This window comes from Pituophis catenifer, unplaced genomic scaffold, assembly GCF_029215685.1.
Source record: "Pituophis catenifer annectens isolate HBS135680 unplaced genomic scaffold, rPitCat1.0.hap2 SCAF_2, whole genome shotgun sequence".
NCBI classification, from domain to species: Eukaryota; Metazoa; Chordata; class Lepidosauria; order Squamata; family Colubridae; genus Pituophis; species Pituophis catenifer.
Genome location: NW_027256882.1, coordinates 170,736,128 through 170,761,797, shown reverse-complemented (window position 1 = coordinate 170,761,797; position 25,670 = coordinate 170,736,128). Strand labels below are relative to the sequence as shown.

Here is a 25,670-nt window from a genome sequence, read left to right as displayed (position 1 = left end):
AAAAAAACAAATACACTGTTTTCCCCAAAATAAGACATCCCCTGATAATAGGCCCTATCGGGCTTTTGAGCGCATGGCAATAAGGCCAAGCGCTTATTTCAGGGTTCAAAAAAATATAAGACAGGGTCTTATTTTCAGGGAAACACAGTAGCATTTAGTGCAATATAAAAAAATGCAAATAATTTTTCTGTGGACCACCAAAATTTTCTCACGGTCTACCAGTGGTCCGCAGACCACTGTTGGTGACCGCTGATCCAGATCATGGTTATCCCAAAGGTGCTTTTTCAAAAGGCAACTGGACTTTCTGTTTTTTCTTTGAAGACGTTTTTGCTTCTCATCCAAGAAGTTTCCTGAGCTGAAGAAGCTTTTTGAATGAGAAGCGAAACGTCTTCAAAGAAAAACCAGAAAGTCCAGTTGCCTCTTGGAAAAAAAAGCACCTTCGGGTTTCAATGAGGCTTAGATAGTAGCCAGGCTAGATAGGCCTACTCCGAGCGGGATTCCATCGACTTCTTTCTTTTTTTTTTTTCCTTCTAATTCTTTTTCACAAAACCCGCCAATAGGAACGAGGCTTTCCCGCCAGAGCGGCCAATGGCGGGGAGAAGCGCTGGTTGTCGCGAGAAAGGCCGGGCGCGTGGTGCTTTATAGAGCGCGCGCGGTGGTAGTGGCGGCGTTGCCAGGAGAAGTGGGCGTGGCCGGTTCTGCCCTTGCTTGTGCTGTGAGAGGAGGAAAGATGGCGGAGGAGGAGAAGCTCCCCGCGGGCTGGGAGAAGCGCATGAGCCGCAGCTCCGGTACCGCCGCGGAGGGAAGGGTTGAGGGCTGGTTCTGGGGGTGCCCCGCGGGGGCGGGGGAGGAAGCTTGTGTGTCTGAGGCGACGATAGAAGGCCTTGACACACCGGTGGGGGGGGGAGTAGTAGTGGTGGTGGTGGGGCGGATCAATGAGGCCTTTTTTGCCTGAGGGTGTGGCGGCCTTTTCCCCCCCCTTTTGGAAAAGAAGAGTTCCCATGAAAAGACGGGGAGAAAAATCTCCGGTCTCGAACGGAGGCATTTGAATTTGAATGGAAGGGTTTTCTGAGGGGGGTGTTCAATATAAAGGCGTTACGTGTTAGGGCGGGCTGCATGCTGCTACGGCTCCTCCGAAAAGCAGTGCAGGCTTTTGAAAAACGGGCATCATGTATATCGCGTTTTTTCCCCTCCTTTCCCCATTCTTTTTTGTTCAATCCGTTTATCTCCGTATTCTTTTTGCCCTCCCCTTTTGCCCCATCCCCGCCTCCTTCCCCCCCCCCCCTTTCTCCCCATAGCTTTTCCTTTCTTTGACGGTGTCTTGAAACAATAAAACAATAAAACTTCCAATTAATTTTACCATCGTTTTTTTTTCTTATTCGTTTCAATGAAATAAGCTCCCATCCCTACCTGCCCTTAAGGGATTTTTGTCACCGTTTCTATTCGGAATCTTGTGTTTTCAGGACTTAAAACTCCAGAATTATGTAAGTGAATGTAATTTGGCACCCTCCCGGTTACATTTTCGAACCCGATATTGTGAATTCAAAATAGAGTTGTGTGCGTTTTCGGGGGCGGGAGAGGGGAGGAGCTGTTCTGTAAAATCATGGTAGGAACTCTGATGAATCAGAGGAAGGATTCCTCCACTGCAGTAATCAGAATATTAGGATTTTTTTTTGGGGGGGGGAGAGGCCATTCGGAAGCATTTAGGAAACAAATCAACAGAACTTGAAGCTGCTCATTGTACCTCTTTTCCACTACTCCCACTCCAAATACGCAAACAGTATCCAGCATGAATTCTGAACATGGACGCTCTCGTTTATTTAAAAAAAAGAAAAACATAATATCTTCACTGTGAAATTGCTTAATCCCCTCTTAAACTCTTGGATTTAGAACTGTGAATTCCCTAAATTATGCATTTTGTGAAGCATTTGCTTGTGGCAATTTGTTGTGTGACCTCAAATTCTAATTTTCTAAAAAAACAGAAAATGCCCCTGTTAATTTTCTCCATATTCATCATTTTGCAAAAATTTAGAGTTACTCCTATCATCAGTGTTCCTACAGCTGTTGCACAATGATTTAACTTCTTTTGAGCTCTCCATTATCCTATTTTTTGGATATCTAGGTTTAATTTATTTCTCACCAAACTGGTTGTCTTATCTTACTGGAAGATAGGATTTTGTAAATGTGTTGAATCTCATTTGCCATTATCATGCCTGCTCTAAGGTATACAATGGGAAATGATTTCACTAAGTTAAATAATTTGTCTTCTACAAATTATTTTATTGGTTACCTTGTTCTCTAGCATTTTTAAAACAGGCAACTGTCCTTTGGGAGACTAATGATGTATAGTAGCCATTTATTGCTACCCTCAACTTCTTACTTAAACCATTTTTGATTAATAAGATTTATTCTCTTCTCACATACTTTATAGAAGCCTTTGGGTAAATTTTTCATGCATTTGTATGAAAGTATAGTAATTGGCCACTCTATACATGTTTTCTAACACTAATTGAATTTTAAAAGGTTTTTAAGGCAATATGTTCCCTAATAGAAGTTACATTGATTCTTGCTCAGCAAAGTGCTGTTTTGGGGTATTTAATTCAGCCTTTGATTTTAATTTCAATCAATTTATCTTAAACAGTTTCTGGATCTATTATATATTTTTATAAAAGGAAAAAAGTGTAATTATATTTTGAATAATGGCTGATTATAGCAACTACATTGCATTATGACATTCCTTCCCCAATTTTTATCCAAGGTGGAGGCAGGGTTCCTACCCATATTTTATCTTGGTAACCACTCTGCAAGAAGGTAGGTTAGGTTGAGAAGTAATCATCCATTTGAGATTTTATAACGTATAGATTGGAAGCTGGGTTTCCCCCAAAATACTGTAGTTTGATAATGAACTACAGTATGCCATCTAAACTCCGCCCTGAGTCCTATTTGGAGAAGGACGGTATAGAAATTTAATTAATAAATAAATAAATAATAAACTCATCGTTTTTTAAAATTTTTTAGTATGTCTGTTAAACCCAAATGTAATTATGTTATATCTGTTTGATATAATTCTCCTTTTAGAAAATAAGGCTTTGCTGACACTGCATTTTCTGCAGTCATGGCAAATGCACTCAGCTGCTCTGTATTTTTGCTTAGTATTCTTTTTAATCTTGTAATCTAATTGTGTAGCTATTCTGATTCTTCTCCCTCCACTTCTGATGGGTCTAGAGATGTTGAAGTTTGCTTGCTGATTATTAATAAGCCAAACTTGGAAAAATGCATGTTTTGTAACAATTTGCTCAAAATTATTTTAATATTTGCAGAATTAAAAAAAACATTGAGAAAGCAAATAATAAAACCTCTCCCCATACAGCATTAGAAAGGGTTAAATATGTGTAGTCCCAGGAAAGAATAGAAAGAGGAAGGACTACAAATCAAATCAGGAAGTACAGAGGCATTTAGCCAAGCTACTTGCTCTTGACGGGCTATATTCTCAGAGCATTAGACAGACTCATATTGTCCACGGAAGGAAATTGTGCTAAGAAATGGAGGACGAAAAAGAAAAAGGTAGGATGTATTGAAGATTTGTAGAGCAAAAAAAACGAAGGGGTTATCCATCCATCCATCCCCCTCCCCCCCCATGAATAATGACTGATCATGCCAATCAGGCTTGTAGAATGTGTATCAGTTGGAAAGAAAAACAGGAAACTCAGAGGGTTGTTATATTTGATGAGCAAAATTCTGAATATGAACACTCCATTTTGCAGCATTTTGCTGAAGGTCCTACTTATTAGGCTTTCCAAATTGCTTTGCTTTTTCATCTATTTTATTAAAAAATCAAATTTGCTTTTGTTAGCATTGGGTTCTTTTTGCTCCTCTTAATTTTAGACTTCCCTGTTTTAAAGGAAGCCTTTTTTGTCTCATGACTGTTCATTAACCACAGTGACAGCCTCAAATCTATTTGCAACTCTTGTAGCTGACTTTGCATTCATTATATTGTAAGTAACATTTTTTTTCTTTCAGAGAACTGGAAGTATCGTGCAGTAAGTCTACTTTGACTTATGTTTAAACTAACGTACCTATTTTGAGATGGCCGTTTTTGAAGTTAAATATGATCACATTGGGCTTCCCCTGCAGATATCACTTTATTATTAAATTTCTTATGCTGCCCATCTCACTGCTAGAGCGACTCCGAGTGTCATAGTATTTTTAAATTTGATAGTAATATAATTTACAATGAGCATCAGGTCATGACACCACTTTAGCTAGAATTATAAATAGCTGTTCTATAATCAGAATGCAGCATTTAGAAATGTCATTTATTTGGGACCATTTATATCTATAATGTGGGAGGAAGATTGTACCCAGGTTTATAGGATTTTTCTAACTGGTTCATTTCCCCCCAACCTATAATAGGTTATGGGAATATTGTACAGGTCTGGGAACATGGTACATAGGCTGGTATTTTTATTTTAAATTTGCTTTTAAATTTGTGCTCTGTACATCTTTGAAGCATACATATACAGGTGCACTACATTCTGTGTCCTTCCCTGTTTATGTATACATTTGATATCTGAATATAATCATATCCCAGGAACACTTCCTATTTTGCAAGGTTTCTCACATATTCATATATCTACCAAGTTTTCTTCTTTGGGCCAGAATATTTCTGGCACTCTAGTGTGAAAACATACATATCATATAAGTCAGGATTGCAAAATATATGACATCTCTTCTGTGACCTGCAGAATGCATAGACTTTTTTTTTTAAAAGCTTCCCTTTTCCAGTTTTGGAAAGGGGTTAAAGTGGTGACCTTAAAGCTCTTCACACATCCAAAAAGCAATTTGCATCCATCTAGTTTAGAACATAAAACTTGACAAGACCTGCAAACTGCCTGCAGCCTGCAAACCAATAGAAATGCATTTCTGGTTTTGGCCGAACCAAACTTCCTATTTTATTTGATCGTCATATATGCAATTATGCTAGTGTATTTTCCTAAGAAATCAGGTGGAACTGGTTTGAGGCTTTTTTTTTTTTTTTAGTAGCCAGCTGATTCCATAACAACTGAAATACAGTTTAATCTTAACACCTTCATAGCAATAGCACTTGGACTTATGTCTGCCCCACAGTGCTTTTCAGCACAGTGCTTTATGGCACTCCTGAGCTCATTTTACATTTTACAATGTCAGCATATTACACCCAACAATCTGGGTCCTCATTTTACAAACCTTGGAAGGATGGAAGGCTGAGTCAACCTTGAGGCCTGTCAGGATTGAACCCCAATATTGCATTCTAATAACTGTACTACCAGGGCATCCAGATGAGGCTATCTTATTCACACATTGCGGGTTTTTTAGTTTTTCATTGACTCGGGATAGGAAAGACTAAGCTTCAATTATGTAACTTAGATTTTCAGATTGTTACAATATCTCCCTGTTATTAGGGCCCTACAAGATGTTCTACAGTTTGCAATAGTCAGTCTTTGCATTAGATAAAGTAAGCCATACTGTAATCAAACACCACTCGCACACTGGGCAGTGTTTTTGATTATTCAGTTTGATATTGCTGATAAATTTTTGACACTGTTCTTAGAATTTTTTCTAGATCTCAGCTGAAAAATAGCAGATTGCTGACTAATTCCTTAAGGAATTGTGCCTAGACACACTTTCACGCTTTGTCATGACCAGATAATCATAAATAGCCATGGCTCTGAAAAATGTCACATATTCCATTGTTTCTTCAGGTGAACATGATTTCCAAAGAGTCAGGTATTGAGTGTATTGGGTACACTATCTAACCTTTTCTGACTGATGATTAGTGCATACCCTATCTTGTTGAAAACATGGCGTAGTCCTCACACCTTTGGTAGCTTGTTTTTCCTTTTAGCTTTTAAAAATATTTTTAAAAGCTAAATAATGCACACTGAGCCTTCTTAGGTTTGTAGTACTAATGGTTTAGCTTTTGTTTTCTTGAGTTCCATATCTTTGCCAGAACTATGCAGGCACATTTGTATATTTTGATTTCTTGTCTTTGGACTTCCTTCAGCTTTCACAATGAAGTTCTCTTATAAATGTCCTTAAATATGTACGTGTGGTAGCATAAGAACTTGCCCAAAATGTATTAATTTCTTCCTATATTAGATTTTTTAAAAATTATATAGGAAGAAAACAAAGCTAATAAATTCATCAGTACCTGGTTGGAGCTCACTGCAGCTTCTGAAAATCATGGGTATGCTGTGCTGCCTTCAAAAATATTATGATGTATAGGTATTAGGATAAAATTGCATTAGAACAAGGCAAAATAATTGAGAAGTTGTTTTTGATGTTCTTCTCAAGGTTTAAGGAAAAAGAAAATAAGAATGTACTCCCTTATAAAGTATTCAGAATGAGTTCCATATTTAAGTTCATTTTCTTTTTGTTTTTTTTGAATTAACAGTTGGAAAATAGTGATACCTAAAGAAATAATGATGGTGCTAAATTGTGCCAGATCTCTTCCCCATAACTTTTGAGATCTATCAGTATTTATTCACCTTGTGATTTTATGATACAGTCAAGGTTCTTATAACTTAGTTAAAACTAGAGTGATCCTGAGATTTGACTTAGAATCTTTTAGGGAGATAATAAGATAAAAAAAATTTGGAGCAAAATGTGATTCTTCATTCTACATTATATGTGTGCTCCATCATTCCATGATTTTAATTGGAGATTTGGAGAGGGTATTGATCATTAAAATAGTAGTACAGGCTCTTTGCCACCACTGGCCATAGGTAATTGAACAAACAGCCTGTGGCGTTAAGATATGTTGAGTTTTTTTTTTTAATGCAAATTATAAAAGATTGCCTTTGCCTGTAGGTAAGGGTATTGCTTTTTCAAAATTATCTGAAATAAGGAATTTCAAATTTATAAATTGTAAATGTTGTCTTTCTGTAAACTCTGTCTTCTATTTCAGGCAGATTGACAATGGAAAAATGTGCATCCGGCAAATGTATTTGTAACATTACCTTGCTCTTAAATTTTTTACATATCCAAAAATACTTTTACTTTGTTGATCTTTTTAAACATATTTTAGTTTGCATTCTCCATTTACATTAGGAAGAAACTTTGACCAAGTAATCATAATATTGCACTTTACTGTTACTATATTTTTCATGGTAATTGTTGAGGTGAATCCTTGCTGTTACTTGCAGTCAGTTCTGTGTCCCTTCCTGCAGTTAGACTAGGTTCAGGCCTGTAAACCACATTTTTTTTGCTTCCATTGCTTAATTACTTTTGCTTGTGTTAGAGTTAAGAGGGTTGAAGTTGGTCACACGTCTAACTCTGTGTACATCTGCCTCCCATATATTTTTAACAAGTGACTGTTATTACCATAACTTGCTTTGCACATAAGGACACTTGTGCTATTTTTTTAAAAAATAAGGGTTACTTTTTTTCAGTTAAGATTTAATACAGTTTTGCATATAAATTCACAAACATTTACTAGTTCACAAAATTTTAAAGGTGCTTTCCATTAAAATGGACATCAGTTTATGACACACTGTAAATTTGAAGATAAAACTTTATTAGAATTGGGTATGAGTGTGGACTGACTGCAAAAGTGAATGATAATAGAAATATCTACACCAAGAAAGTTTAGTTATATAAAGAAAATGAACAAGTGCGTGAATGGATTGTATGAACAGGGAAGGCTGAAAAAGTCATAGTTGGATGAAGTTGATGAGCGCCTCAAAAACTGGGCAGCGGCCCTTAGATTAAGTAAGAAACACATATAAACTACCACTTTAATCAGTTTCATTGGGGGTGTTTGTAGGAAGCACACACACACATATATAGCATCTATACTGAAGTTTTCAAAGTCAAGTTAGAAAAGAAGGACATGTTATTTGCATGACATTTTAATTTATTTTTTTTTTAAAAAAATGAAATGGAATTTTGCAACCAGGTTCAAATGTCAGGGCACTCACTACTCACTAAATTTTACATTAGACAGTTGATCAGCCTCATTTGGAGTAAGCAGTTTTGCTCTGTAAAGTTCTGTACAAGTAATCCTCAACTTATGACTATTCATTTAACATTGGTTCAAAGTTACATCTGTCTCGGGAACAGTGACTTATGATATGTCTTTGAAATTAAAATGGTCACATACACACCCCACAAGAATTTAATCTCAATTTGAGTGCTTGGCAACTGGCTTCTGTTTATGACAGTGGCGTTGGCTTGCGGTTGCTTGATTTGATTTTTGACCTTCCCAGCAAGCTTCTGACAAAGTCAATTGGGGAAGCCAAATTCACTTTAACAACCATATGACTCACTTAAAGGCTATGTAATTCACTTAACAACATTGCTGATTTGTTTAATGATCGTGGTAAAAATGGTTGTAAAAATGGATCTGGTCATGTGATGAGTCACTTAATGGCTACTGTTTGGGGACTGAAATTCTGGTCCCATTTATAAATTGAGAATTATCTGTAGTTGACTACAGTGTTTTTAAAAAGCAAGTAATGGTTTTTGCAGTGTCATACAATCCAGCCTCATTCCTGTTAACGTTTTTGATTTTGGAATGAATTTAAGGCCAAAAATATAATTCAGATCTAAAATAGTTATTTCCTAACAGTACTTTCTGGAAGATGAGCTATGACCATATAATAATCTGATCTGCCTTCTCACTGCTTAGCAGTCTTTTTCAGCATAATTTATGAGCAAAGTAGTTGAAAAGTACTTTTTTAAAGTTTTTCACATGATAGAAAAATAGTGTAAAATTATAATGGCTGAAAATCAATTGCTTTTCTGGATTTTTCTTTCGGTATTTAAAAGGCTCACCTAGACTTATTTATTTTTGACAGGTAGATTGAAGTGAAGACATTTTAAATATAATATGCTTATTTTTAGATTTTCATTCTAAACCAGACTGTTTTTCAGGTCATTTAATAAAATTGAAAAACAATTTTATCATTTTCTGTAAATGGTGTAAATTATAATGATTAAATGTATGAGAAAAAGAATATTAAGTTATTAAGATTTATCTAGCCTGACGGTTTGGTCCAATTTCTTTAAAGAGTATGTCTTACAGAGAAAAACCATTTTCTTCTTATCCCATTAGTGACTCAGGAGGTGTAATTGCAAAGTTTAACATTGCCTATAATCTTATTGAATCTTTTGGCGCCAAAATTAATCATGTAAAATTGCATATTATGTGTGTGATGTGCATATTGTATGGAAAATTATTCATATAGCATGTGAGCTTACCAAATCTCAATGATAAAAATTTGATTGTTGTTGCTTACATATCATGTCTTTGTGGGGTAATAATTTTCCAGTGAAACAAATCCATAATATTGTGACCCACTCCCTTCTTTGGCGGGGTGGGGGGGTGCGGGAAGATCCCTTGCAGGGTCGAGCTGAGGATTTTGTGCAATTCCTGCATGATAAAGTCGCTCAGATTTGGGAAGGCTTGGACTTCGACTGGGTGAGTCCAGGGGAGGAGGTGAGGTTAGGTCTTAAGAATATTATCTGGGAAGAGTTTGATCCTGTGGCTCCCAAGGACGTGGACAGGATTCTGGGTAGGATTAGTGCTGCCACATGTTTATTGGACCTGTGTCCCTCCTGGTTGGTACTGGCCCTCCCGGGAGGTTACACAAGGCTGGCTCCAGGGGACTATAAATGCTTCTTTGAGTGAGGGTACCTTTCCCGCCACCTTGAAAGAGGCGGCGGTGAGGCCCCTCCTCAAGAACCCATCCCTGGACCTGGCTATATTAGCTAACTACCGTCCGGTCTCCAACCTTTGCTTTGTGGCGAAGGTTGTTGAGAGAATGGTGGCACAACAACTTCCCCGGTACCTGGATGAAGCTATCTATCTGGACCCGTACCAGTCGGGCTTCAGGCAGGGGTACAGCATGGAAACGGCATTGGTCGCATTGGTGGATGATCTCTGGAGGGCTCGGGACAGGGGTTGTTCCTCTGTCCTGGTCCTATTAGATCTCTCAGCGGCTTTTGATACCATCGACCATGGTATCATGCTGCAGCGGTTGAGGGGATTAGGAATAGGAGGCACCGTGCTACGGTTGTTCTCCTTCCTCTCCGACTGTTCGCAGTTTGTGTTGGCAGGGGGGCAGAGGTCGACCTCGAGGTGCCTCGCGTGGGGGGTGCCGCAAGGGTCAGTCCTCTTGCCCCTTCTGTTCAACATTTATGTGAAGCCACTGGGTGAGATCATCGGTGGTTTTGGGGTGAGAATCCATCAGTACACTGATGACACTCAGTTGTACATCTCCACCCCAGACCACCCCAGTGATGCCCTTGATGTGATGTATCGCTGCCTGTAGGCCGTGCGGGTCTGGATGGGGAGAAATAGGCTCAGACTCAACCCTTCCAAGACCAAGTGGCTGTGGCTTCCAGCGTCCCGATATAGTCAGCTGGTGCCATCGTTGACTATTGGGGGTGAATCTTTACCCCCCACAGAGAGGGCTCACAATCTGGGTGTCCTCCTGGATGCACAGCTGTCTTTAGAAGAACATATGACGGCCGTGGCCAGGGGGGCTTTTTATCAGGTTCGCCTGATCCGCCAGTTGCGGCCCTTTTTGGACCGGGATGCCTTACACACGGTCACTCATGCCCTTGTCACCTCCCGTCTGGACTACTGTAATGCTCTCTACATGGGGCTCCCCTTGAAGAGCACTCGGAAGCTCCAACTGGCCCAGAATGCGGCCGTGCGGGTGGTTATGGGCGTGACTCGTCACGCCTACGTGACACACCGCGAGCTGCACTGGCTCCCAGTGGTCTTCCGGGTGTGATTCAAGGTGTTGGTTACCACCTTTAAAGCGCTCCATGGCTTAGGACCCGGGTATCTTCGAGACCGACTTCTGCCACCAGTAGCCTCCCACCGGCCAATTCGCTCTCACAGAGAGGGACTCCTCAGGGTGCCATCGGCCAAGTTATGTCGGCTGGCGACACCCAGGGGAAGGGCCTTCTCTGTGGGAGCTCCTGCCCTGTGGAACGAACTGCCCCCGGAAATACGCAAGATCTCGGACCTCCGTGTGTTTCGCTGTGCCCTTAAGACTCTGCTGTTCCGCCAGGCAGGGCTATCTATGTAAATGATTTTAAATTGGGTGTTTTAAACTTTGGGTTTTAAATTCGGGCCGAAATTGTTTAATACTTTTAACTATTTTAAAACTGTTGTTTGTATCTTGTGTTTTTAATTGGCTGTACACTATCCCGAGTCCTTTGGGAGAAGGGCGGTATATAAATTAAATTATAAATAAATTAAATAAATAAATATTTTTTTTGGGATAAGCAATATTATGCACAGTGAGGAAAGGAGTAAAAAATAGTAAGCCAAAGATGATATTAAGCTATAGAAATAGAATAAATAAGAAAATAAAGATAAATGCAGAAAATATAGCTAAAACAATTTATACCAATACCATTTACTATACTTTTTCATACCATTCTATCCTTGCAAAGCATGGTTGCTTCCACTGTGCCACATAAGTGCTCTATATATTACATTTTGATCTTATCTTATCTCTTATCTTTTCCAGGATTTAATCTACTCCCTCCAATTGCAACTTTTTGGACTTCCTTTTTCTCTTGACTAATTCACTGTTCCAGTATTTTTTTTCTCATTAATTCTTTCAATATGACTCAAGTTATCTGAATGTACTTTTCTTTGCTCACCTTTTTGTATTCAGTTTATAATTGTTCCCATCTCTTCTTGCTTTACTGCTCATGCTTCTTTGGTAGGCCACTCCATCTGCATTTTATGTTTTTCATACTGAATTCTCATTTCCTTGTAAAAATATGCAGAAGCATATTCTTATGTACAGCCACTTATGCTTCTTTCAGCATCGGGGTGGATAAAAATCAATTATTTTTTTAAAAAAATCAAAATCAGATTTTTTTGATTTAAATCGGATTTTTTTTTTATTTTTATCGAATTTATTTTAATAAAAAACTTTTGGGGTAAAAATCTATCGTAAGATAGTTTTCTATTTAAGATACATAAATAATTTAGTTTATTCAGCATGAAATGGAGCTTAGTTATGTAGCATGAGGCTGTATATTCTGCAACACTGGGACTATCGGTGAGTCAACAGTGGGTCAAAGGAGTAGCAGAGATGACAGTTGCTCTTTAAAAATTATGATTTAAATTGAGTTGATTTAAATCAAGCCTTTTTATTAGTGATTTAAATCATGATTTAAATTGTGATTTAAATCAGCTCGATTTAAATCAAATCCACCCTGTTCAGCATTCACTTACATTAGGCAACACACTACTCGGTACTTTTGTACCAGCTTGCTTGTATCTTATATTGTCTTCATTCATTTCCCCATCTTTAGTAAACATTCAAACAAGCTTATATAAATTCATTTATTTAATTTGCTTTTGCCCTTCATGTATAACTTGCCATTGTTGGCTCCATTTTCCCTATCCAACACAACAACCTTGGCCTTGGCCTTCGTTACATTATTTGTCATATTTGTCATATTTGCCATACAGCCTAACGTTTAGTGTAAATCATTTAGGTTCTTAGCCAGAAGTTTAGCATCATCTGCATACAAGATACATGTATATTCATGTTCCTGATCAACATATCTATACTAAGAATTTGTTTTTATTTATTAAATTTGTGTCCTGCTCCTGCCCATCTCTCCACGAAGCGCCTCTGGGCATCTTATAATGTCATAAAAAAAAAAACAATAACAGAATTAAAACATTAAAATAACAGATGTTAAAAGCTAAACCATTACAATTAGGATTGAAATGGATAAAAAGGACCAGTACGTGCACGGGGTTGAATTGGACCAGGAAGAAAGTCAACAACCAGTGCAGTTCATGCAACCGTGGTGTAACATGGGCCACCCTAGGGGCCCCTAAGATTGTTCATGGCGGCTGTAACTTCTAAATGCTCTTCAAGGGTAACCCCATGTAGAGCACACTGGAGTAGTCTAAGTGCAAAATGACCAGGGCGTGAGTTACTAAGCATAAGGCTTCTCAATCTAGGAAAGGGTGCAACTGGTGCACAATCCAAAGTTGTACAAAAGCTCTCTTACTCACAATGTCAATCTGCTCTTTAGAGCAGGAGTTGTGAGTCTAGGAGGATCCCCAAATTGTGCAGAGGATCTGTTTCAGGAAGTGCAATCCCATCCAGAACTAAAGACGTTAAGCTCCTGGATCCTAAGTCTCCATGTACCTAAAGCCATTCGGTTTATCAGGGTTCTGTTGAAGCATGTTGTAATACATCCAGCCCCCCCCCCCCCCCCCCGTCTCCAGGCACCACAAGAGGGCAGCAAAAGCAACACTTTTTTTGTCTCTTCAAGATGTATTCTAAACACATTAAAGCAGTCAAAGGAACATCATACATGTGGTTTATACGTTAGGCATTGAACTGTTTGTTAAACATTCCATTTATTATCGTGCATATTTTCTATCCATTTTTCACTGTCTTTAGCGACCGATGTTTAATTGCATATTCACACAAAACATAGTTTAAGCTTTCTGTCAGGCACTTTCTCTTAATCAACAAACATACAAGAAACTTATTTCTCATTCATTTTTCATGACATGGTAAAAAGAACCACATACACCCTCTGGCTAATATAAAGTTGCTTACTTCACACATTTTGCTCAGTATCGCCTTTCATAACCTTCCTATCAGAATTTGGCTGAACATCTTCCTAAACACATTTAATCTCCCGTTGTTTTTGCATTCACCTTTGCTTCCTTTTTGCTTGCTGTGTTTCCACAGCCACTCTATAAGTAATCCACATTCTTATTTTAATTTTTTTGCTGTCAACATCTGCAGTCTTTATCATTTTAAACATTCCCATAGCATGTATAACTTTTTATTATCAGTTTTCTTAAGAATCTATATTAATAGCATTTGTTTCAATTGGACTTTTCCACATGTCCCATAAGATCCCTACTTCTGTTAAATGTTTTTCTTGCATTTTTAAATATGTATTCCAGTTGCATTATTTGGCTTATTCCTGTCATTCCTCTACAAACCTTCGAAATACTCCTTCCAGCATTGCCTTGTGCCAGTTTAATTCCAATTCATTTTGTCAATTTTAATTACATTAACTCTGCTGGAAGCTCCTTGTTTAGCCCTCTTCTAAAGCCCATTTTTCCTATCAAAATCACACTGCATTTTCCTTTCCTCTTTTCCTCTTAGCTATTCCCTGCTCTTTTTAATTATATTCTGTATAAGGGTTTTTCTCTTGTATAATTTTTTGCAGCAATAATTCCCTTATATGCATTTTTACCACATTTTATGAACCACCTTTTTTCATAACATTAATGTAAATGCATATACATTTATGACATTCTGTAAAGTAAATCTTTACATTATGTTCCAAGCAGCTTCTACATGCTCTTTCCTTATATCCATTTCCCATGCATTCTCCTGGAAAATCAATGTGTCTAATGCTTTTTTAAGTTGAACATTTTTGCTTTCACTCTAATTTTTTTTTACTTTTCCCCAAAAGTTTCATTTTGATATCACCAAAAGCAGTTTATGAAAACTTACCTGGGATATGTTGTTTTTTCATACAGTTTACACATTACACAAAATAGCATAGTACTGGGCAGTGGTGGGATTCAAATTTTTTTATTACCGGTTGTATGGGTGTAGCTTGGTGATTGTGGTGTGGCTTGGTGGGCGTGGGTGTGGCAGGGGAAGGATAGTGTAAAATCTCCATTCCCACCCCACTCTGGGGCCAGGCAGAGGTGGTATTTGCTGGTTCTCTGAACTATTCAAAATTTCCGCTACCGGTTCTCCAGAACCTGCTGAATAGCACCCCTGGTACTGGGGCTGAACATGGTACTAGTTGAGGGTGTGTTTCTTGGATGACTTGGTGGCACAAATTTGAGAAGTAATACATCAACCTGCTGACATGGAAGAGAGTGAGAGTGGAAAATGCTGGAAAAAGAAGTTGAAACCAAAATATGGGAAGGGAAGCTCATGGGAAATTTAAGAAAGAACAAAGCTCTTAATTATCTGCTTTGCCTTAGAACTAACATCATTCTATTTCTTTGCAGGGCGTGTTTATTATTTCAACCATATCACAAATGCCAGCCAGTGGGAACGCCCCACTGGCAACAGCAAGAATGGTCAAGGGGAGCCAACAAAAGTGCGATGCTCACATCTCTTGGTGAAGCACAATCAATCCAGGAGACCCTCATCATGGAGGGAAGATAAAATCACGCGAAGCAAGGAGGAGGCCCTGGAACTAATTAATGGCAAGTAAAAGCAAAAGAAAGTGAGAGCATAACTTCTATAATCCTTTCTGCATCTGGCCATCTAGTACTTCATGCAATTCTGTCCTTTAATATTTTTGTGGAGCCTAATAGGCTATAGGGTGATAGCAGGTGGTAGAAGGGTCTTCCTGTTCGTTCTTCACCCCTATTGTTTTTAGTTTTATATGTTTCTGTGGGAGGCTTCCAGAATTCTACAAATTGTATATGCCCAATACCATACTGATTCTGGTATGAGAGCTGATTCCTGGGTATCTTATATTCCAATATGTTGGTTATGTTACATAGGCCTTAGAATAGTGAAGTACATTTTGAAATGGGGAAGATCGATGAAAGGCTTATGCATCGGAGACAAATTCCTTGTGTGTCCAATCACACTTGGCCTATAAAAAGTGTTCTGTTCTATTCCTATTCCTATTCCAATCCAATATACTATTCTATTCTGTTCTGTTCCAATATTCTGTTCCATTCTTCTATTTCATTCCATTCCAATATTTTGTTCCGTTCCGTTCCATTCCATTCCAATATTCTATATTCTATTCTATTCTATCCCCATCCCATTGCAATGTTCTGTTCCATTCCATTCCAATATTCTATTCCATTCCAATATTTTCTGTTCCGTTCCATTCCATTCCAATCAGAGGTAGGTTTCAGCAGGTTCTGACCAGTTCTGAAGAACCGGTAGCGGAAATTTTGAGTAGTTCGGAGAACTGGTAGTAAAAATTCTGACTGGCCCCGCCCCTATCTATTCTCTGCCTCCCAAGTCCCAGCTGATTGGGAGGAAATGGGGATTTTGCAGTAACCTTCCTCTGGAGTGGGGTGGGAATGAAGATTTTACAGTATCCTTCCCCTGCCATGCCCACCAAGCCACACCCACAGAACCGGTAGTAAAAAAATGTGAAACCCACCACTGATTCCAATATTCTGTTCTGTTCTGTTCCGTTCCGTTCCAATCCAATATTTTCCAATGCCATCCCATCCCATCCCATCCCATCCCATCCCAATCCAATCCAATATTCTGTTCTATTCCGTTCCAATATTTTCTGTTCTGTTCCGTTCCATTCCATTCCAATATTCTGTTCTGTTCCGTTCCAATCCAATATTTTCTGTTATGTTCCCTTCCCTTCCTTTCCCTTCTCTTCCCATATTCTGTTCTGATCCAATCCAGTCCAGTCCAATCCAATCCAATCTTTTCTGTTTCATTCCTGTTCTGTTCCATTCCATTCCATTCCATTCCATTCAGGGTGGATTTGATTTAAATCGAGTTGATTTAAATTACAATTTAAATCATGATTTAAATCACTAGTAAAAAGGCTTGATTTAAATCAACTCGATTTAAATCATAATTTTTAAAGAGCAACTGTCATCTCTGCTACTCCTTTGACTCACTGTTGACTCACCGATAGTCCCAGTGTTGCAGAATATACAGCCTCATGCTACATAACTAAGCTCCATTTCATGCTGAATAAACTAAATTATTTATATATCTTAAATAGAAATCTATCTTACGATAGATTTTTACCCCAAAAGTTTTTTATTAAAATAAATTCGATAAAAATCAAAAAAATCCGAGTTAAATAAAAAAAACCCGATTTAAATCAAAAAAATCTGATTTTCTTGATTTTTTAAAAAAATCATTGATTTTTATCCACCCCGATGCTGAAAGAAGCATAAGTGGCTGTACATAAGAATATGTTTCTGCATATTTTTACAAGGAAATGAGAATTCAGTATGAAAAACATAAAATGCAGATGGAGTGGCCTACCAAAGAAGCATGAGCAGTAAAGCAAGAAGAGATTTTTTTTAAAAATCATTGATTTTTATCCACCCTGATTCCATTCCAATATTCTGTTCTGTTCCAATATTCTATTCTGTTCCGTTCCATTCCAATGTCCCGTTCTGTGCTGGTCTGTTCTGTTCTGTTCTGTTACATTCCATTCCTATATTCTATATTCTATTCCATTCCATTCCACTCCACTCCACTCCACTATTTAGTCCTACTCATAGCCCTGGTCCTTGTCCTGTCCCTATTCTTTCTTTCGCTATCCCTCTTCCTCTCCCTCTCCCTGTTTCTGTTCTGTTCCGTTCCATTCCAGTATTCTGCTCTGTTCTGTTCTATTCTACTTTCTAACAAAATCTAGGTTTTTAAGACCTATTGCACCCATATACAAGATGAGGTAATAAAACTTTCTCCTGAACAGTACCACTTCATACTGGTAATGGAGAAATACATACAGAATACAATTTTGCTTCTGTTGGTGGTTTTTTTCCCATTAGTATGATATATTATTCTTTGCCAAGCTCCAGTGAGCCCCTAAATTGGCAGGATGGGGGGTGGGTGGGTGGAACTCATGGTTTACATGTAGTAGTTAGCCCCTCTCCCATTTGTTAAAGCCTCTGGAATCCTTTCTCTCCCCAATTGCATGTCACGGTTTATTGGAAATACCTGACTTTCAAAAGTATGCCTCGACTATCAAAAGTATGCTTCTAAAGAGATGCTCCAACTGTCTGATAGGATTACAGCACCCATTATATAAAAACAACCCTCGGTTGAAAGAGCTTGATACTTTGGCCCTGTCCTTGTTGGTACTGGCATTGCTAGCACTACTGCAGGAATAAAAATCTTCCATGAGATGCCACTTGTGTTTTCAATTATTATGCTATCTCAGCAATGAGGCAGAATAGAAGTTCTCTGCATAAGAAAAGGGGGAGTCATAAATATCTGGTTATCTTTTGATAGTTTTCCATTTCCTTTAAATGATTCCTGGTGAACAGAATCCAAAGAGTCATCCTCCTTCAGGAGAACCAAATCAAGTCCATAGGATGTCTACAACTATTTTTATTGAGATTATATTTACTTACATATTTATATAACCAATTAATATAGCTGCCCATTTCACAAGTGACTCAGGGCTGCCTACAGATTAACTATAATTACAGAAACTTGCAGTCTGATTGTGTTGTTCCTCTTCCTTCTTCTTATAGTAGTTCAGTGAATTAGGGAGATGTCTACCTGAGCCATCTCTGAATGTTATCCGGATGTCCTGGACTTAAAAAATGTTTTAGCGTATCTCCATCAACTCATCTTCCTAACTATAAGAATGGTGGAGGAAGAAGTTATTTTTTAAATGTTTTTCTGTCACAAAAGGACCTCTTCCCTCTTGTTTTACTACATGGAAATGGTAGCTGAAGAGCCATTTGTCCATTCTTATTTTTGTTTATTATTTATTTATTTATTAATTTAATTTATATACCGCCCTATATACCAGAAGGACTCAGGGCGGTGTACAGCCAAAATAAAACACACAGATATAAAATTTAAAAAACAATTTAAGAAATATTAAATAATTTGGCCCATATCTAATTAAAATAAAACTACCCGTTTTGGACATTTAAAAGTTAAAAGTTAACGATTAAAAATTTAAAAATTAGGCCAGCCCGGCTTGTTGGAATAAAAGCGTCTTGAGGGCCCGGCAGAAGGCGCGTAAGTCCTGAATCCTCTGCATCTCAGGGGGCAATTCGTTCCAGAGGGCAGGAGCCCCCACAGAGAAGGCTCTCCCCCTGGGGGTTGCCAGCCGACATTGTTTGGCCGACGGCACCCGGAGGAGCCCTTCTCTGTGGGAGCGAATTGGCCGGTGGGAAGCTATTGGTAGCAGAAGGCGTTCTGGTAAATACCCAGGTCCTAAGCCATGGAGTGCTCTGAAGGTGGTAACCAATACCTTGAATTGCACCTGGAGGACCACCGGAAGCCAGTGCAGCTCGCGCAGGAGAGGTGTTACATGGGAGGCCATGACGCTCCCATAATCACCCGTGCGGCCGCACTCTGGACCAGTTGGAGCCTCCGGGTGCTCTTCAAGGGGAGCTCCATGTAGAGAGCATTACAGTAGTCCAGGCGGGAAGTGACGAGGGCATGAGTGACCGTGGGTAGGGAGTCCCGATCCAGAAATGGACGCAACTGCGGATCAGGCGAACCTGATAAAAAGCCCCCCTGGCCACGGTCGTCACATGTTCTTCTAAGGACAGCTGTGCATCCAGGAGGACACCTAAGTTGCAAGCCCTCTCTGTGGGGGCCAACGACTCGCTCCCAATATTCAGAGATGTCACCAACTGACTATATCGGGACCCCGGGAGCCACAGCCACTCAGTCTTGGACGGGTTAAGCTTGAGCCTGTTTCTCCCCATCCAGATCTGCACGGCCTCCAGACACTGGGACATCATGTCAAGGGCATCATTGGAGTGGTCCGGGGTAGAGATGTACAGCTGAGTGTCATCAGTGTACTGGTGGAACTGCACCCCAAAACCACGGATGATCTCACCCAGCGGCTTCACATAAATGTTGAACAGAAGGGGCGAGAGGACCGACCCTTGCTGCACCCCACACACAAGGCGCCTCGAGGTCGACCTCTGGCCCCCTGTCAACAGAAATTGCAACCGGTCAGAGAGAAAGGAGGAGAACCACCGCAACACGGTGCCTCCCACCCCTAACTCCTCTAACCGGCGCAGCATGATACCATGGTCGATGGTATCAAAAGCCGTTGAGAGATCTAATAGGACCAGGACAGAGGAAAAACCCCTGTCCCAAGCCCTCCAGAGATCATCAACCAATGCGACCAATGCCGTTTCCGTGCTGTATCCAGGTCTGAAACCCGACTGGAACGGATCAAGATAGATGGCTTCATCCAGGTACTGGGGGAACTGTCGCGCCACCACATTCTCAACAAACTTCGCCATGAAACGGAGATTGGAGACTGGACGATAATTTGCTAAAATAGCTGGGTCCAGGGAGGGCTTCTTGAGGAGGGTGCTCACCACTGCCTCTTTCAAGGCGGCGGGAAAGCAATTCTCACTCAAAGAAGCGTTGATAATCCTCTGGAGCCAGCCTCGTGTAACCTCCCAGGAAGCCAGCACCAGCCAGGAGGGACACGGGTCCAATAAACATGTGGCCGCGCTAAGTCTACCCAGAATCCTGTCCACGTCTTCGGGAGTCACCGGGTCAAACTCCTCCTAGATAACACTCTCAAGACCTTCCTCCATCACCCTGTCTGAACCTACCCCATCAGAGTCCAAACCTTCCTGAATTTGAGCGATTTTGTCATGCAGATACTGTACAAAATCCTCAGCCCTACCCTCCAAGGGGTCTTCCCGCACTCCCAGATGGAGCAGGGAGGGGGTCACCCTAAACAGGGTGGCCAGGTGGTTATCTGCAGACGCGATAAGAGCGGAAAAGTAGTCAGACTTTGCCGCTCTTATCGCCACTAGGTAGGTCTTAATATGAGACCTCACCAGTGTTTGGTCAGATTCGGACCGGCTGGCCCTCCAACCGCGCTCTAGGCGTCTTTTCTGACGCTTCATTTCCCTCAGCTCCTTGGAAAATCAGGGAGCCACCTGGGATCGGCACCGGATCAGAGGCCGCAAAGGCACGACGCGGTCCAAAGCTCCAGCGGCCGCCCTATCCCAGGCGGCCACCAGGTCTTCAGCCGGGTCATGAGCCAGAACCTCAAGGAATGGCCCAAGCTCCGTCTGTAACCTATCTGGGTCCATCAGGCGCCTGGGGCGGAACCACCTAGTCGGTTCCCCCTCCCTGCGGCGAGGTGTAGCGGTTTGAAGGTCAAGTCGAAGGAGAGAATGATCTGACCATGACAAGGGCTCGATCACAATATCCCTTATATCAAAACCATTCAGCCACTGGCCAGAGACAAAAACCAAGTCCAGAGTGTGTCGCCCCATGTGAGTGGGGCCATGAACTTACTGGGTCAGGTCCATGGCCGTCATGGAAGCCATGAACTCCCGAGCCGCCTCAGACATTTCACCGATAGATGGCAGGTTGAAATCCCCCATGACCATAAGCCTGGGGGTATCAACTGCCACCCCGGCTATCACGTTGAGCAGCTCAGGCAAGTCCGCCGCCACGTGGCAGGGAGCCAGGTACGCGATCAGCAAGCCCATCTGCCCCCCACGTCCCCACTTCACAAGGAGAGACTCACATCCGGCTATCTGAGGCACAGTGGCCTCCCTCGGACCAAGACCTTCCTTTATAACAACCGCCACCCCCCTCCCCTCCCCTGAGATCTCGGCTGATGGAATGCACGGAAACCTGGTGGGAACCCACCCCCTCCAGGCCCAACCAGGTCTCCGTAATACCCGCCAGGTCCGCTCCCCCCTCCTGAACGAGATCACAAATGAGGGGGGCTTTATTTACCACGGACCTGGCATTGCACAACATCAACTGAAGGCCCGGGCCCTGAGGATCTGCGCAACCCAGGGAACAAGAAGAGCATTGGGGGCCAGAGCACACAATCGCTCGAAGATAGCGAGTGCGCACTCCCCTAACATGATATGGCCCTCTGCTCCCGCCATATCTGCCCCTCCCACACACAGCACCGATGGAACAGCCCTCACTGATACGGAGAGTAGCCCCCTCCTTGACCCCAGACCCCGCACCCCCGGTCATATAGCCTCCTGTCGGACTAGGCCCAACCCCTTGTGGGTTACCCCCCAAACCCACACCCCGCTCCCTCCCCGGTGCCCCTAAAAACCTAATTAAAAAAGAATACAAAGCCTTTTTTTTAAAAAAAACCCAACACCCTCCTACCAAAAACCCCTCAAATTCCTCTTTGCTGCGTGCCACCTCTCGGGGTTCCAAAACCCGTCATCGAGGTAGGCCCTTGATAGAATGGAGGGCCAGACCTGCGAGAGGGGGGAATCTCACAGTTCGAGGAGTTTCGCCGGTGAGTACATCCAGTAACTGGGTATAGCCCATGGCTGGGGGTCCATCACAGCGATCTAAGGTCCCGTGGAGAAAATGCCAGTCTCAGGTGCAAGTCATTAAACTCTTTGAGCTCCACTGCCCTCTCTCGGCAGTGGGAGGAGTCTTAAGCCATTTTGGGCCCAGATGTAAACACCAACCACCCTCTCACGGTGGCTGAGTAGGGGGAAAGGAACAGCAGCCTTGGTCCGGCTCCTTCAATATTTGCTCCTCAAGATGCATTTCTACATACTACAAGGAGGCACAGATGGAATAAACCAGTTATTAGGTTCAGGAACAAGGGCAGTCTATGGCAACCACGCAGTAGGCGAATCCGGAGAGACCCAGATGAAACAGAAATAGGAAGACTATTTTCTGGCAGACAGGAAACAAACCTGGATGGCAAGTGATCACAATAAGGCCTAACACCAAGCCAAAAAAGGGGGCAGACAAGATGAAATGCAGGGGGGGGGGCAAAGGTAGACACCACAGCTATCTTCCGGTCCCCCTGAGCCACCCTCAGCTCTTCCGTGGTCAACAACGCCTCCGGCTCAGCCCCCCAATCCCTGTAAGGAGGGGGGTCTCTGGGACGGCCTAGGGCTGACCCCTCATAAAGTGGGTCAGCGTCCTACGGTCACCCAGGGAGTTCCAGCTGGAGTAGCTGCCAAGAAAGTCCCCTACTCTCTCACTCGCGGCCTTCTGGTTTCCGCCGCTCCCTCTGCCGCCATCTTACAGCCGCCATTTCGGACGCCACTGTCGCCGCCGCTGCCATCGACCTCTTCAGCACTGACTCTGTCCACCACTGGCCTCCACAGGCAACTCCTGCCGCCATCAGGGTCCAGCGAAGTCCCGCTGAGGGTGCCACATGGCCACGGCCGCTGCATTGCCACTGCCGCCGCTCTGGCAGCCGCCGACGGACGTAGAGTCTGGCGCAGCAAAGCCTCAGGCCAATCCGACCATTCTGCATTGCCACCGACGCCACCCCTTCCTGGCCGAGACATTCTGGAGAGCCAAAATGCTCTCAAAAGACTGCAAGACATTACTATCATCGAGCACGGGCCATAGGTAGTCAGTCTGGCCCTGGGGGCCCCCTAAAAGTCAGGACATTACCCCAGTAAAAACGCAGCTCTGCAGAGAGCCGCCATCTTGGGCATGCACAGAGGATTATTTTGAATCATTTTTACCATGGAAGTGCCAGCTAACAAATCACTTTACATCCATTTACCTTTTCCCATGGAAATCAGATCACTGTTATATGGAAAAATGTGGGGAAGCGCCAAAAATGATAACAAATGCTTTCTGAATGTTCTCCTTTCTCTAGCATTGAGTTAATTTTGATATATATACTGGTGAGACTTGAGAAAAAGAGTATTTGTCATCTGCGCTGTAGTATGACCTGTGCTTAAAGTTTTTGTTAAGGTGAATGATAATAGCTGGCTAGTTCAATCTTCCTGGACATAGTGTGCCTCAGATATGTTGCAGTAGAGCATAACTAGAAGTTGGGAATCTTCTTTAATGTATTCCTGGACTCATAAGATCCCTAAACTGAAGCACGTTGACTTTAGTGTAGAGTTGCTATATAATTTGGATTTTCTTGAATTTCATGAGTATAAAAGCAGTACAGGGTGGACATTTTTGTCAATATTTTCTTGAAACTGAGCAAACTTGATAACTTGAGGTCACTAGCGCAGGAGCTACAAAGTCCTTAATGTGCAAACCAAAGTCCCAGAACTGCATTTTCAAGTTGAAATTCTGAGACCAGCTTTTTTCTGCACGTTATCTTTTTTCAGATAGAATACCAAGTAAATGAAAAGCTGTTGCTGCAGCAGCAATAAATGGCCTCCATCATCTGATAAGGTTATAGAGAGAGACATTTTAATCTTGTTTTATATGAGATCCAGATGTAATTCTTATATTAAGTATTGTTTAAAATGTATTAAAGTATCAGTTGATAGCCCCTGAGACAAAAGTCCCATCTGATAATTTTTCTGTTAGAACAATCTTCTGTGTCATTTAAGGACAGGAGGAAAGATGTGATTAAAGGTTGTTTCATCCAACTTTTCTGCTGCAGGGTTGATAAAACCATGTATGCATTTGTCACTTTTATTATCTTTTTTTTAAATAATTCCCCAAAGTGTGAAATACTATGGTCGGAAGGGAAGGAAATCCATTTTCTGCCAGAACCTCCATCTGCCCTTGAAATACTCCATTTGCTGCAAAGGTCATAGAAGTTTGCATATAATTATTTAAAAGTGATGTGTACTTTGACTTGATAAAGAAAGATGGATACTGTTGACTTAGTGAGAACAGCCTGTTATTATCTTCTAAAAATGAGCAAGTAAAATTATAAACAAAAACAACAACAGAATCTCACAAAATGTATTTGCATCAATGCCCACCTCAGTTGCAATCAAACAGCTGAGCTTCATTGAATTTCTGTGAAGAGAGGTATCATATCTAATGAGCATAATTATAGCTCAGAATTGTTTAAATAGATCCGTTGGGAGCCATCAGTTTGACAGGTGTATCGTCATTGCCTGTCATGTATTTGTTTAGTAGATTTTAACTCTGCTATTACTGTGTATTCGTTAAATACCATTGTGAGGTAAGGGAATTGACAGAAGCTTTGTGAATGTGTTAAATTGTTTAAAGGGATTGTCCAGATTCATTTATGAGTTTACTTGCCTGATTTGCTAGATTTGGGAGGACTGTTTGGGGTTATTCACAGCTACAGTTACCGTATTTTTTGGAGTATAAGACGCACCTTTCCCCCCCAAAACGAGGTGAAAATTTAGGTGCGTCTTATACACCGAATGTAGCCCCGCCCACCCACTGGCCCCCACCCTTTGGCCTCTGCCTTGCAACAGTTACCTCCTTGCAAGCAAGCAGCAAGAAAAAACAGCTCCTTTCAGCATCAGCACAGTCTAATTAGCACAAGTTGATTGGATCGGCCTCCCAACTCTCAGTTGATTTGCTCTCAGCTGTTTTGCGCAGGGCTCTGCTGCTTGTTGCAAAGAGGTAAATTGCTGGAGCAGATTTTTTTTTTCTTTGTGCTAATCAAGCTATGCTGAAAACGAAAATGAAAATAAAGCAGGCTGTTTGCTGTTTGCTCCAACGAGGCAAAATTGCTCAGAGGCAGAGGGAGATTTCTTTTTCTTCTTTTCCTCACCAAAAAAGGTAGGTGCGTCTTATACTCCGAAAAATATGGTACATGATTTAGATAAGTTTGAGCAGTTGATTTAAAAGCTGTGAAAGACCTCTGTTGGTATTTACCATTGGGCACAACCAGTTAGAAAACATTGACCTGTTATCTGATTTGTATAGAAACAAAATGAATCACAGTGTTGAGCTCCTGAAAGATCCCTTTTGAAGAGTTTTTGAGAGATTTTTGAATACCACGAACAGCTAGAGCAGTGATGGCGATCCAAGTGCCCAAACCGGAACGCGCTCATGTGTGTATGTGTGCTGGAGTGCTGAAAACCTGAAGACCAGCTGGCCAGCGTGCATGCACATGCTGGAAGCCCAAAGACCGCATGCGCGCACCGGAAACCAGAAGAGCAGCTGGCAACGGTACGCATGCCACAGAAAGTGCTTGCGTGCCACTTATGGCACACATGCCATAGGTTCGCCATCACAGAACTAGACTATCTCATGATTTTATATGATATAAGGCATGCTTCT

At 41.4% G+C, this 25,670-nt stretch overlaps 1 protein-coding gene across 3 annotated transcripts in view; it reads left to right on the top strand.

The window, feature by feature from the left end:
• The first annotated feature begins 682 nt into the window (after positions 1-682).
• Positions 683-25,670, top strand: part of PIN1 (peptidylprolyl cis/trans isomerase, NIMA-interacting 1) — a 47,975-nt gene continuing 22,987 nt past the window's right edge. For 2 of the 3 annotated variants that reach the window (XM_070935021.1, XM_070935023.1), the window contains exons 1-2: positions 683-788; positions 15,029-15,229. In XM_070935021.1, the coding sequence (XP_070791122.1) occupies positions 731-788; positions 15,029-15,229 (259 nt within the window). In that variant the 5' untranslated portion in view covers positions 683-730. Of the gene's footprint in view, positions 789-3,485; positions 3,565-15,028; positions 15,230-25,670 lie in introns of those variants that run through there. The other variant, XM_070935022.1, reaches the window with a different exon arrangement.